Source organism: Heteronotia binoei, chromosome 17 (genome assembly GCF_032191835.1).
Source record: "Heteronotia binoei isolate CCM8104 ecotype False Entrance Well chromosome 17, APGP_CSIRO_Hbin_v1, whole genome shotgun sequence".
Taxonomy (NCBI): Eukaryota; Metazoa; Chordata; class Lepidosauria; order Squamata; family Gekkonidae; genus Heteronotia; species Heteronotia binoei.
In genome coordinates, this window is record NC_083239.1 from 44,143,141 (window position 1) to 44,156,920 (window position 13,780).

A 13,780-nucleotide genomic window follows, 5' to 3' on the forward strand; every position below is an offset into this window, starting at 1 on the left:
CATCACTACACCCGTCCCGTCTCAGCGTTGGGTATCCGGAGCCCTCGGCCTAACAGCCCGGAGCTTCCTTCATTCCTGCCTTCAGGAGAAGGCTCCAGACGTTCTGCTGCCTGTTGCCTGAAATCTAGATGGCGTCTCCCATGGGGTTAAAAATATAATAGAAACCTAAATAACTGGCAATTTGCTGCCCTGTAATGACACCCCCCAAATCTACCATCTGAGGTGGGCTGCTTCACTGGGCCTTGGCATGCCAATCATTCTTCACAGGAAATTCTGCTTTCTCCATCTGGCTGCCTGGCCGGTATCTGCTCATCCACTTAAGCCTCGTGCCCAGCTTATTACAGACCTCTGGGAGGCCTCATCCATCCCTTTCCAAAGCGACTGAGGATTCCGTTGCCTCGCGCTTGGCTTATCTTTGCCTTCCTCCTTCCTCCAAGCTCCGCTTTTCCCCTGAGTCCGTGAACCAAGATGGTAAGAGGAAGAGAGAGTCCCTCTGCAGCACCATAGGACAGCCCCCCAGGACTGGTGTCAACATACCCTGAGGTGGGGCAGTTGCCGGGACCCAGAGTTTCTGGAAGCCCCTCCCCCCAACCACAAGGAAGGAAAGGTGACACTCCTGGAGAGCACAATACACATTTGGGGGAAAATGCGTATGGTCAGCAGGAAGGCCTACAAACAGGCAAGGGTAGGAAGGAAACAAGGGGATGTGGGTGGAAGGGAAGGAATGCATGTGGAGGGTCCAGAAAGAATGCATGTGGGGGGTGATGGTCAGAGGAGGAGACAGGGGCCTGGAGTAGTCTGTGCCTGGGCCCTCCTGAAATCAGGCCTGAGTGCCCCTCTGTGATGATGTCATGCTAGGTAACCACCTTGGGTCCCCAGGTGGCAAGGCCAGCTTTTCCTCCCGTCTTGCCGCTCTACCTGTCCTGCTTCCTGCAGACCTTAGGTTGCCAGGCAACCGGCAGAAGATGAGAGGAGGTGGGTACTCACTGAGGCGGCAGTCTTCACCACCGCACAATGGTGTCACTTCCAGCATGACCCAGAAGCACAGGAATTGCTCTAGCACTTGCTCCAAAACTCGATGGAGTTTCTGGACAAGTGCTAGAGTGCTGTCCTGGTTCAACGCTAGCACTTCTGTGTCATACCGGAAGCGATGTCGTAACGTGGTAAGACCGCCACCCCCCACCCCCCATTTTGCTGGCCTGCTTCCACCCGTCAACTAGGTGAGCGGCAGTGGGCATTGGCAACAATGACCAGGAATTTGCCTGCCATTCATGGGCACTTGGTAAGCCTAAGAAAGCATGAGGGCAGGATCAACAAGAGTCACATTTCTAGGCATAAATACTAGGATGCCGCTTTTCTCTTGGAGGCAGAAATCGAACTCTGAACCGTGGTTCTCCATATCCCCAGAAAGGTGTTCCGAGGAAGCTCAGGAAGGATGAGGAAAGCAGCCAGCGTAGCCTCTTCCCAAAGGGAAACAGTGCGCCGAAGATACTGCGATCCGCCCTCCGCTCCATGCTTGTTTCCTCTAGCTCTCAAGTGCTTTAGTGCCAGACTGGGGATCCCCCCCCCGCTTCCCCCCCCCTGACTGCCCCCTGCCATCACTTACACAAATATTGACGCTAATGGCGTGTAGCGGGATGTAGAACATCCCAGCCTTCTAATTGTTGTGACTGGGGATCGGCAGGCCGATTAAACGCCATCGATTTTCTCATACTAACCGCATTGATTTTTAAATTTCCTATTGATTCCTGCCCTAAATCTCTTTAAGCAAAGACTTCACTCCGCAGATGACATCGGCTGATTAGCAGGAACAACTGTGGGTATGCTCCATAGCCGGGGGTGGGGGGTGGGGATGAGGGAGGGGGGGGGGAGTTGTGTCAGTCCTGGAGGGGGGCTGAGAACCAGAACACCTGGATTCTGTTTCTGGCATTGTGAGAGGAGCGAGCTCCGGTAGGTTATATCAGACAGGGGCTATGAGTCAGAAGTTTGGCATGCGGAGAGGAACATGTGGCCCTATAAGAGGGTGATCATGGTCTAGGTGGAGCAGTTTTGACTGGCCTGTGGGGTTTGGCGTGCGGATTGGTAGATTCTCTTTTGCGATGACACATAGGGCCCCTTTTGACATGATGTTCCTCCCTCTATGGTAGTGTTTTGAGACAGCTCCCATAAAAAGAAATATACACCGAGGAACATATTTCATGCGAATTGGCTGTCCATGTCTGTTTTTCAGGCAAGTTCCATAGTGCAGGCTGTTGGTTTGTTCTCCTCGAGCATGAATCCTGAAAAATCCACGTGAAGTTTCGATTCCCGCACAAGTCTTGCGAATTTCTTCACTGGGAGAAGAAGCACAACTTTAGCATAGACCCCTGTGCAGGTTGCTGGGGTCTGGTCTGCTGATAAGAGAATTTCATTATGATTCGGTATTTTCTGTGCAGTTCAGAGGTTCTTTTTGGTGCGCGCGTGCAACACTTATGAGCCGGTGTGGTTTTCTAGGCACCAAAGAGGTCAAGACGCCTGCTTCCTGGTTTCGGCAGCAACCCAAGGGCTGGGTCTAAGTTTTAGGTATCGTTGGCTCCCAGGAGATCTGGATTTTTGAACCTCACTGCGTATATAGTTTGGCATAGGTGGCTGGTGGCTAACAAGTGTGACGGGTGTTGCATAGCCTTTGTGCCACAGGTTTGTGGCATTTGTAGATAGAAAAAGGATGGCCATAGTGTCTTGTTGTGGCATAGAATGAGACCTGCACTCTGACATCCTGTTTGGTTGCCAGACTGCCCCCCTAGCTGGCTAGGCTAGGAGCCAGGGGTAGTCTTAACCAGCGTTCCTTCTAAGCTAAGTTAGTGTGAGCTAGCTCACAGATTTTTGGCCTCCGGCTCACACATTTTTGCTTGAGCTCAGGAAAAATAGCCCCAGAGCAAACTAATCCATGCAGTAGCTCACAACTTTAATGCCAGTCACTCACAAAGTAGAAATTTTGCTCACAGGACTCCATGGCTTAGAGGGAACATTGGTCTTAACAACTTCGGGGCTCTGAGGAAAAGTCCAGGATACATGGGACCCCAGAACCACTGCCACTACTACCTCTCGCCACCACCACTCCCTTCTGGGCCAAGCAAAGAGTGGCAGGAACCAGTGGCAGGAACCTGCTCTACTTCTGTTCCCCCTTCTTTGCAGGGTCATGGGCAGTTGAGGTTCCTTAAAATATGGGGCCCATTGCAGCTGCCCGTTGTCCATTGACTTAGACCATCCTTGCCAGAATCATGGAGTTGGAAGCAGCACATTTTTTTGTAGCAGGAACTTCTTTGCATATTAGGCCACACACCCCTCATGTAGCCAATCCTCCTGGAGCTTACAGTAGACCCTGTAAGCTCTTGGAGGACTGGCTACATCAGGGGTGTGTGGCCTATTATGCAAAGGAGTTCCTGCTATAAGAAAAGCCCTGGTTGGAAGGCAAATATCTCACCCCACACCCCACACCCCACAATGACCCCTGCTCCATGTCCAGAAGATGTCGTGACAAAGCTAGAGTTTTATCCCTTTCCTTTCTAATCATTAGGGTTTTCCCCCCTGCAAACATGGTGGTTTTTTCCACCTTTACAAAGCCCTAAATGCTCGCTGCAGTGGGCACTGTTTTACAGATTTCACTATTTGCATGGCCGAGACCTTGGCCCACAGAGGCAGTGATTCACACATTACCTTTTCATTGTCCTCCAACATAGTGCTCATGCTTTCTATCCACAGGGGATCATCAATAGGACTCTCAAAAACATCCCGCTTACAGTCAGATGTGTCAGCTAAAGCAAATTCTCAAAAAGTGCTGGCACCATGCCATCTGCCTGCTCATGAGATACCGAAAGGAAGAGCCTTCCAAAATCCAAGGGCTGCTTCAGTGTAGTGTCCAGTGTGCCCCAGTCTGGCGCTATGTTGACTGGGCAGTCCATTTGCCAGTGACATAACTGAAACGGACATACCCAGTTGCCTTTGACTCATTGGCTAAGACCGTCCCTGATACCAGCTCTGAGTTGGGCATGGCTGACCCTGCCAGTAGGCAAACTAGGCAATTGCCTAGGGCACTGACCTTCTGGGGGTGCCAAATTGGGCACCCCCATGTGACATTATTAGTGTGGGGCGAGGGGATGTAACTCCCTCTCGGGAAGGAGCTCTCTGCCTGGGGCAGTGATGCTCTGTATTCTTGGTGCTTGGGGGGCAAAGTGGGAGGGTGTCTAGCCCCAGTGGTGGACCTCCTGATGGCACTTGGGGTCTTTTTTGGCCACTGTGTGACACAGAGTGTTGGACTGCATGGGCCATTGGCCTGATCCAACATGGCTTCTCTTATGTTCTTATGTGACAGAGTGTTGGACTGGATGGGCCATTGGCCTGATTCAACATGGCTTCTCTTATGTTCTTCTGTGACATAGAGTGTTGGACTGGATGGGCCATTGGCCTGATCCAACATGGCTTCTCTTATGTTCTTCTGTGACACAGAGCGTTGGACTGGATGGGCCATTGGCCTGATCCAACATGGCTTCTCTTATGTTCTTCTGTGACACAGAGCATTGGACTAGATGGGCCATTGGCCTGATCCAACGTGGCTTCTCTTATGTTCTTATGTTATGTAAGAAGTTAGCCTTGCCTAGGGTGCCAGACAGTCTAGGGCCGGCCCTGGGTTGGGGAACTACCTGGAGATTTAGGGTGCAGAGCCTGGGCAGGGCAGAGTTTGGGAAGGGACCTCAGCAGGGTATAACACCATAGAATGCATCCTCCAAAGCAAGCCATTTTTTTCCGGGGAAACTGATCTTGGTCATCTGGAGATGAGTTGTGGTAGAGGGAGATCTCCAGGTGCTACCCTATGATGGAACGCTCGCTGGAGAAGATGGCCTGTTCAGAGAGGCTCAGCAGAGGTAAACATTAGGCAGAAGAACAGACTTTTCTCCCCTTTTTTATCAGGCGCCTCCCCTGTACACACGACTGGGGCAGACCCAGGTTTAAAAGAGTGAGGGCGTAGCCATCGTGTGACAATGTAGCCCGGGATCAGGCCAAGGGCCGACAGCGTGGTAGTCCAGGAAAGAGGCCACACTGCTTGAAAAACAGGAAAGTTCTTCAGGGCAGTGGGAAGAAAGGATAATTTTACCTAAATAGTGCTTTCCCCCCAGAAAGTTGACGATTGAAGGATTAGCACCTTTTGTTTGTTTTGTTTTCTTGGTGGGGTGGTCAAGGGGATATACTGTATGTATTCATTTTTTCTTTTCCTGTCCACTACACCAAACTGGCTCAGCTATGACTGGACCGCACTTTCTACCACCCACCACCCTAAGTTAGCTTTACTGTATCCCCTTCAGCTCTCAAAAGCTGTTGTCCGTCTCCCACTGTAGGGTGCGTAAAGCCACTCACCTGGGGAATAGGCACCCTAAGCCCCTGTTTTCCATGTGAATAATCTCTTCGTCATGTCCCTGTTATGCAGCAGGTGGAACTCAGCTTCCCAGGGCTGTCTTTAGGCTTTGCCTGTCTGGTTCTGGTCTCTGACCCTCTCTCTTTCTCTCCTCAGGTTCTGGACTGGACTGGAGTGAATGTATTATAGCTGCCACTTCTGCCTGAAAGGTGAGTGGTTTTGCAGAGCAAATATATTTATTTAAATATATTTATTTAATCCGATTTGTGTCAATTAACTTGATATCCATTATATCCGATTTACATCAATTAATCAGATTTATTTAATCAGAGTTAATATCCCGCCCTCCCCTGACGGGCTCAGGGCGGCTAACGACAAATAAAAACAACATAAAATATTACAAAACAAAATATACAATAAAATCAATTCCATTATATAGTCATTAAAAAGTCCAAGATGTTCCAGTTGTTCTGATGTTTCAGTTATGTTAGTTCAGTGAGATTGTCAGGTGTTGTGGAATAATATCCACCTCCCTTTAACTGTTTAAAAAAAAAAGTTTGAACAGTTCGATCTTACAGCCCTGCGGAACTGTGGCAGGCCCCGCAGGGCCCTGATGCTTTTGGGGAGGGCATTCCACAGAGCAGGGGCTATTACCGAGAACGCTCTGGCTCTGGTGGTCGACGATCGGGGCTTCTTTCGGTCCCGGGAAACTTAAGAAGATTTTGGGGACCCTGAATGTAGTGCTCTCTGTAGTACGTGTGGAGTATGAATGGAGAGAGGCGGTCCCAAGGGTAGACAGGTCCCAGGCAATATAGGGCTATATTTGGTCTTGGGTAGGTGACGTGCAGGCGCAGGAAGAGAAAAAGAAAGGGAGATAAAAACCATCTACCTGTGATGAGATTTGGGACTCCCTTCTCGGATTTGTGCCACATGGACCTAAGGCCAGAATTATATGTTGCATGTGTATATATGTAACATAATTCGAACAGTAGCTTCCCCTGGGGACTTTGCTTAACCCTTTTCCTGCTCATGTCTTCTCCAGTGCAGATGGCTTCCCTTCCTTCCCCCCTTTCTAGATTTCCCAATGCATGTTTGTGTGGATAAACCTGTACTCGAGAACTTCTTTGGGAAGGAGGGAGTGATTTGGAGCCGATAACTAGCCGGCAGGGAAAGAGTTAAGCATCTGGGTGATGTTTCTCGGTTCAAAATTTCCTTTCCCGAAGCCACTTTTCCCCAGAAGAAGGGCGCATCAGACTTATGACACTCCTATGCATGTTTCATGTAGTTCTACTGTAAAAGTTATCAATGTGCAATAGAAAAGGAAAAAAAAAAAACCACATGAAGCCAATAGCATTCTACTAAGCAGCGGCTGGGCAAATACTTGTCAGGGATGCTCTAGGCTGATCCTGCATTGAGTAGTGGGGTTGGACTAGATGGCCTCTTTGGCCCCTTCCTACTCTGTGATTCTATGAATATAGATTTTATATACTTGCAGACCGGTTTAAGATCTATGCTGGTTCTGTAGTACTGGTTCTGGTTCTGCAGTACTGGTTCTGTAGTACTTCCCTGGCAACTGCAGTTCCGAAAAGGTGTGCTAGGCATCTTTGACGAAATTCTCTACCCTGGGTTTTTAAAAAGCAGATATTCCTGAATTCTCGCATGTGGAAATGTCCAAAGAGTTTGACAGAGGAAGAAACAAGGCCCAGCTGAGTGAAATACACACAAAATAGGATTGCCACGCTCCAGGTGATGTCTAGAGTTCTCCTAGAATTATATCTACTCACCAGACTAAAAAGATTCCCTGGAGAAAATGGCTGTTTTGGAGGATGGACTGTATGGCATTATACCCTGGTAAGCAATACTCCCTCTAAGCTGTGGAGTCTTGTGAGCAAAAATTCTCATTGGTGAGCTACTGGCATTAAAGTTGTGAGCTAAGACAAAAATGTGTGAGCTGGAGGCTAAAAAACTGTGAGCTAGCTCACACTAACTCAGCTCAGAGGGAACACTGCTGGTAAGGTCCCTCACAAATCCTCCCCTCCCCAAGTTCCATCCCAAAATCTCCAGAATTTTCCAACCCAAAGTTGGCAACCCTAACACGAAGGGATCTTGCAGGTTACAGGATCAGCTGACTGCCTTTAACGTTTACAGTGAGTTTTGGTTGTTCTTGGGAGAGAAGACACCCTGCTGAATCAGCCGGACCTACGATAATTCTATACTAAAAGTTGTAACCCTCAGAAATAGGTGTGTCAGTTTGGAGAAGGGGGCAGCTTTGGCATTGAGACACCAGACGTTGTGTGTGTGTGTTGGGGAGGAAGGATGCTTAGATATCCCAGGCTGGGAAGCTGAAAGCCAATTTGAGAAGGTGAGTCGATGGTTTGATGCTGTGTCTTGCGCAGTGCTGGATTAAACCCTGTGGAGGCCCGTAGGCAGTCAAAATCTTGGGGGGGCCCCTCGCAAATTATCTCAGAGTCTGAGCGCCTACTTCACCACCCACGGCCCCCACTGCAGCCTGCAGGCACCTTCTTAAAAGCCCCTTTAACAAAGCTGCAGGGGAGAAGCAGAGAGAGGCAAACTTGGCGACGCCGCCAGCAGCAGCTGTACCAAGCAAGTCGGGCAAAGAGCAGCTCAGTTGCTGGCTGCCCGGGCAGGCTGGGAGGGCTGCAAGCAGCGGGGGGGGGGGGGGGAATGGGAGGAAAAGCCAGTCTGGGGCCCCTAAAGGCATGGGGGCCCATAGGCCAGTGCCTACTTGGCCTAATTGATAATCCGGCTCTTGTCTTGCGGAGAGACAGGAATCGGACTCTTCTTGCCTGTGTGACTCCAAAACCAGAGTGGCACCGTTCCTTCTTTGGTGCTGTCTTACCATCTGTGCAAGTCGACGAGCGCTGATGATTCATGGCCGAAGCCAGGGCTGATGATGTTTGATAATTACGACTGTGTAACCCCCCCCCCCCCCCCAAAGGACCATTCTTTGCGACCTGCGCTAGCGGCAGGGTGTGCGTAGCCAGTGAGGTCAGAAGAAATTTGGGGCATGCACAACCTGTGGCGGGAATTATCTCTGATTTCTGACGACCGTGGTTTCTAAAGTAATGATGCCAGTGGCTCTTTCCGGAGAATTTACTGTACCTCGTTCTTAGTTATGCATCCGCCGAGTGGGAATTCTATACACAGCTCCCCAGAATATCTGCCGTTTGAAGAACTAAAAACCAGGAGCAAAAAATGCACGTGAGAAGTTTGCCCCCGTGTGAATTTGGGGAGTGGCTTTTGGTTTTGGTGGCAGCTGTTCCTGTTGCTTAAGGAACAACTACTGCAAGGAAAATGGCAAGCAAGACTCTAGCCCCCCCCCCCCAGCACTTTTCTCAGCAGATTGGCCAGAGATTGTGAAGCATATACGCTTGATCCCGTGCCTTGTGTTTCACTTACATCTTTTCACTCTCCTAGGCTGCTGTTAGGAGAAATAAAAGAACAGGAACCAAGAACAGATCTTAATATGAGGTGGGCACGACTATCTATACCAGGGGTGGCCAAACTTGCTTAACGTAAGAGCCACACACAATAAACGTCAGATGGTTGAGAGCCGCAAGACATGAATGTCAGATGTTTGAGAGTCGCAAGACAGGAAGGAAGGAAGGAAGGATAATAGATGGAGAAGGAGGAGGGGTGGTGGGAAGAAAGCAACTTTAAATGCATTCTCCAAGCCGCTGGCTGGCTTGGCTTAGATAAGTGATTTAAAGAGAGAAATCCCTTCTCCGAGCTTGCCGATGGGGTGCTGAGGGCTCTGAGAACCACATAATATGTGTGAAAGAGCCACATGTGGCTCCCCAGCCACAGTTTGGCCACCCTTGATCTATACAGATTGAGTTTCTACAGAGTGTGTGTGGGGGGGAATAGGTTTCGTCTCTGAGATCCTTTTTCTTCAGAGCCAGGAAGAATAGGCAAAACACATCTGTGTATCCGATTCGTTCACTTGCTCTTTGTTTCCTGTAACGCAGCCCATTGATTTTGTGATACGCTGAAATAAGTGACAGACTCCCGTTACTTTTTTTTTTTTGTCGAAATGGCCTTTATTGTTCTGTTGAACATTTTGTGCGCGTGAGGCAACAAACCGTACCGTTTTCATTGCCGAAGACACGGAATTGCCGTGGCAAAACCTCCCAGCGCTCCAACGCTCCATCCTGCTGTTTGCCCCCTATGAGGAAAGTAGGGAAAAATCAGGAGGATTGTTTGCCTCCCCCCCCCCCCCCCAGAAAATGAAGGCTCCTCCTGTAAAGGCAGCTGTTGTTCACGGGTGGGATGGAACACATCAGACTACTCCAGCCATTCCCTTTATTGGTGAAGATTTACCCCACACGCTTGCCATTCCTTCCACAGGAAAACCCCTGTGAGCATCGCGGCAGCTCTTCCGCTGCAGTGATCTCTTTGCAAAAATCTCAGCTTCCTACCTTCTCTTTTGCTGGAGGAAAGGGAATTGAGGGTGAGAAAAACAGCTTTGTAGGGACAGTCCCTTACCCCATAAAAGAAGATAAAGGGAAAAATGGCCCAAAGTCCCTGCCCCCCCCCCTTATATTCACGGAAGACACCCCAGTGAGCGTTCAGTGGCGACAAAGGAATCCCATATTGCCTCCTTCCTTCCTTGTTGCTTTGATTTCCTCTTTTAATTTGATGTTACTTTCTGGGAGAGAAGGGCCATTTTTGATTAATTTTTCCTCTCTTTTTTAAAGGACTGCCCCCTCCAAAACGTCTCCCCAGATTTTTTTCCCCCACTCTGGTTTTCAAATAAGTAAAGAACATTTAAAAAAAAAGAAAGAATTAAGACTGTGATACAGTTTGGAATGCACAATTTGAATCAAAATATTAATTGCGGATTCCTTAATATAGGTCATTAACCACCCTGTTAGATCGCTTTCTGGTATTTTCTTTCAGTTTCGTTATAAAAAGATCAACATCGGCCTCTTGACCTTTGTAGTTTTTATTTTAAAAAACACATAAAAAACACAGGCCTAGGTTGTAATGCGGATACCAAGCAGATCAAGACTTATTTTGTTATGCTTAAAAACAAAGATGGGATGGTGATAGGATATGTTATGTCCCCCTGCCCCCCCAGTTTAAAATTCTGGAAGGAAAAAAAGGGTTTAATCAAAGTATGTGCCTAAGAGGTATCAGCTATGTTTGTGCGAATCTATGCACACTTGGTGGCGATTCTGGTCTCCCTTACTTATCAGGAATACAGAACATGAGTTCTATGTGGTCTGGATTAATTTAGAATTCAAAATGTGCCAATACTTGAGAAAGCTATAAGCAGTAGCAAGCTTTCCCATGCACAATCTCTTGTTGGGTCAGGATCCATTGGATCCGTGGTCGCGTGTCTATGTGCAGCACATTAGTTCTCAATTGTACTGCAGGTGTGCATTGGATACACAAGATCCACATGCGTACAATACGGTGTATGGGTAGATTAGTGCCTTCCCATCCATCTTGTCTGAAGCACGTGGCAATGTGCAGTGCTCTTCCGATAATCCGGATCCGTGTTTATTCCTCATCGCTAATTGTGTAGGACGCCTCCTTGAATGCAGTTATCTCTCGAAATCACTGTTTGTGTGAACAGAGGTGAAGGTGAAAGGCATCTACATGATCCACCTGTGGGGGATATGAGGGGCAGGATGGAAACAAAACTCGTTGGACTTACCCAAGAGAGACCCAGGAGGGCTGACTTCAAATAGCAGCCATTTTTGAGACCAGGTTTAAAAAGCAGTTTGCGATATGGAGGAAAAGGTCCACTGTTCCAATTTTTTTTAAAAGTCAAAGATCCAAGCGGTCACTCGCAAACCTCCAGGCTTGTCTAATGGAGTTCTTTGGCATCTTGGCCATACATGGATAACACATCTATTTTACCCCCCTATTCAATAATCTGTTTTTCATCTCACCGCCTCTCTACCCTTTTCCCCCCTCCTTTTGGTAGCTACAAATCTGGAGATTATGTACGATGATTGATCTGAGTCCTTTCTCACTCAGTTCTAAAGGATTTGGGGACAAGCTATGGAATAAAAAGAAACCCCATCGGAAATCCAATGGAAAATCGTTTTTTTTTCCTCCCCCTGCCCCCCCCCCCATAGATATGGGTGCGAAAGAGCTATGGAGCGGAAAAGATATATCAGGGCTGCCTCCTTTAAAAGAGCAGTGTGGTTCTTGTTTTGGGGCTGAGCTGAAAGGGGAAAGAGGGCCCTTGGGCCTGCACACTAAAGGTAATTTCCAATAAGATCACCCCCTGATCTGCAAAGCATCATGTTTGAATGTGGTTAAGTAGGAGAGAAAGCAGTATAGAGCCATTCTCAAACTCAAGAGGCAGAAAGCAACAGCTGGTCACACTTTTTTTGTGGGAAGGCCCCCACCTCCAAAGGCCTCTTTTTGGGCACTTGTTTGATTCGCGGGCTCATGGAAGCTCAACATTGGTTTATTATTAGTAAGGGATGACTTTCCTTTTTTTTTTTTTTTAAACCTACTGTTGAAATGCAGTCCACACCTACTTTACCCCCCCTTTGGGCAGCTGTACTCCAGAAAAAGAGGATTTCTTCAGGCGAGATCAAACCCTTGCTTTAAACTACTCCTCACTTCCCCCAGGTTGGCTTTTGTTAGAATCTGGAGGAAAAGATCGACCAGAGCGGACTTGATGGTTGGTGCGCCCGCACGCGGTTATGTGCGCCACATGTTTCATCTTGCGGTGACCTAGAGACAGGGAAAGAACGAGAGAGGCAGAGAGAGAGAGAGAGAGAACATACATTAACACCCCCACTTTAATGCTATTGGTGGTTAATTCCTGGCCTTCACACCATGGTCTACGGAATCAAATAATTCCACTCTTTCTATCCCAGCAACACTGGGTCCTTCCCCCCACAGCTTCATTTTCTTTCCTCCTCTGCCCCATACATATTCATCCAGCTGCCCCCTCCATCAATCTGATATCTATCTGTATTTCACCATATAGACCCCTCTCCCCAATACATTTCCATCCCGTTCTCTTGTATGTCCACGGCCTCTTTTGTCCCTTTCCCCCATATTGTCTGTCTCTCTTCTACTCGTGCTATTTCCGACACACACACCCCTTACAGTTCTGCCTCTGCCCTCCATCTACTTTCCCTCCCTTCCCTGATTCCAGGGCTGTTGCAAAGGGGGCGAGGGGACACACACACACACACACACAGATAATGGCATCTGCTGTTGATCTCCAGTTGGGCCACTTGTTTGCAGTGCTGTTGAAAGGGGCTAGTGAGATCACAATACAGAGAGAATCGAGACATATCTAAGGAGTAAGGGGTGGAGTGGGGTTAAGGGCAGACGTATCTGGCTGTATTTGGGGAGTGGGGGTGGATAGGCTGTGGATTGGATTCAGGCCCTCTGCTGTCCCTGTTGTGTGATTCACTCTGGGATGGTCCGAAATGCAGTTCTTCTCCAGGCTGATCTCGCAGTCAGACTGCACCAGAAGTGTTGTTTGCGGCAATGAATGAGGAACGAGTTCCCGAGACAGAGTAGCCAAGTTCCGGGCGATACCTGGAGACAGAGGGTGGCTGTTTTTTTTTTTTTCAGAGCGGGAAGCAGAACGGAAGCCTCAGTTTCCCTTCTGGTAAATCAGTTAGCTGGCTTGGACTCTTTTTCAGAATCCTGCCATTTTTTTTTTAAACATGCCATTGGTCAAAGAAATGTGCAGACCCCCACGAAGAGAAGTGAAGCCTCTTGGGAAATCCCTGTCAATGAATCATGTGTGTCTCTGATCACAGTTTGGGTCAAAATGCCTGGTCCTGGGTTTGGATTCAGCCGTAGTAGGTTTAGTCCCGGCTTGACATGAAAACAGGGAGCAAGGAGGAAGAGATGGGGGGGGGGGGCACAGAAACAAATAAGCAACTCTCCACTATACCCCTCCTTTCCCTCTAGAAGCCCATCTGAATCCCTGTGCATTTTTTTTAAAAGGCAAACAAGTCGATCATTGGCTCTCTGAAGGAGTCCTGGGCGGGGAGAGACAGATAAAGAGACCGAGACAGACAGACAGGACGTGATCTTGAAGGGAGATCTCTAGATTACGGAGTTTTTAAGGATCACTTTCTCTCCTATTTCTCCACCTCCCCCACCCAGCCCCCCTTTACACAAATCAAGTCCCCTCTGGAAACAGAGGAACCGGCATGAGCTCTGAGCCCTCCCCCCAGCCCAGCCTCACAAGAAGGTGGCTGAGTTATTGCGCAAATGTGCCAAACCCTAATTATGTATCCCATGGGCTGCTTTTGGGGGGTGGGTGGGCAAGGTCACCCCGTTATTGTAACGGCCGCCGGGGCGGTAATTGTGGGTGTAAATCTCTTGGCTTCTAATAAGAAAAGGGGCCTATGATCACTGAAAGGTGTTTTGTTT

At 48.6% G+C, this 13,780-nt stretch overlaps 1 protein-coding gene across 3 annotated transcripts in view; it reads left to right on the plus strand.

Moving 5' to 3' along the window:
* POU2F2 (POU class 2 homeobox 2) overlaps positions 1–13,780 on the plus strand; it is a 179,081-nt gene that overhangs the window by 55,366 nt on the left and 109,935 nt on the right. For all 3 annotated transcript variants that reach the window (XM_060258671.1, XM_060258673.1, XM_060258674.1), the window contains exon 2: positions 5,546–5,598. In XM_060258671.1, the coding sequence (XP_060114654.1) occupies positions 5,568–5,598 (31 nt within the window). In that variant the 5' untranslated portion in view covers positions 5,546–5,567. The remainder of the gene's footprint in view (positions 1–5,545; positions 5,599–13,780) is intronic.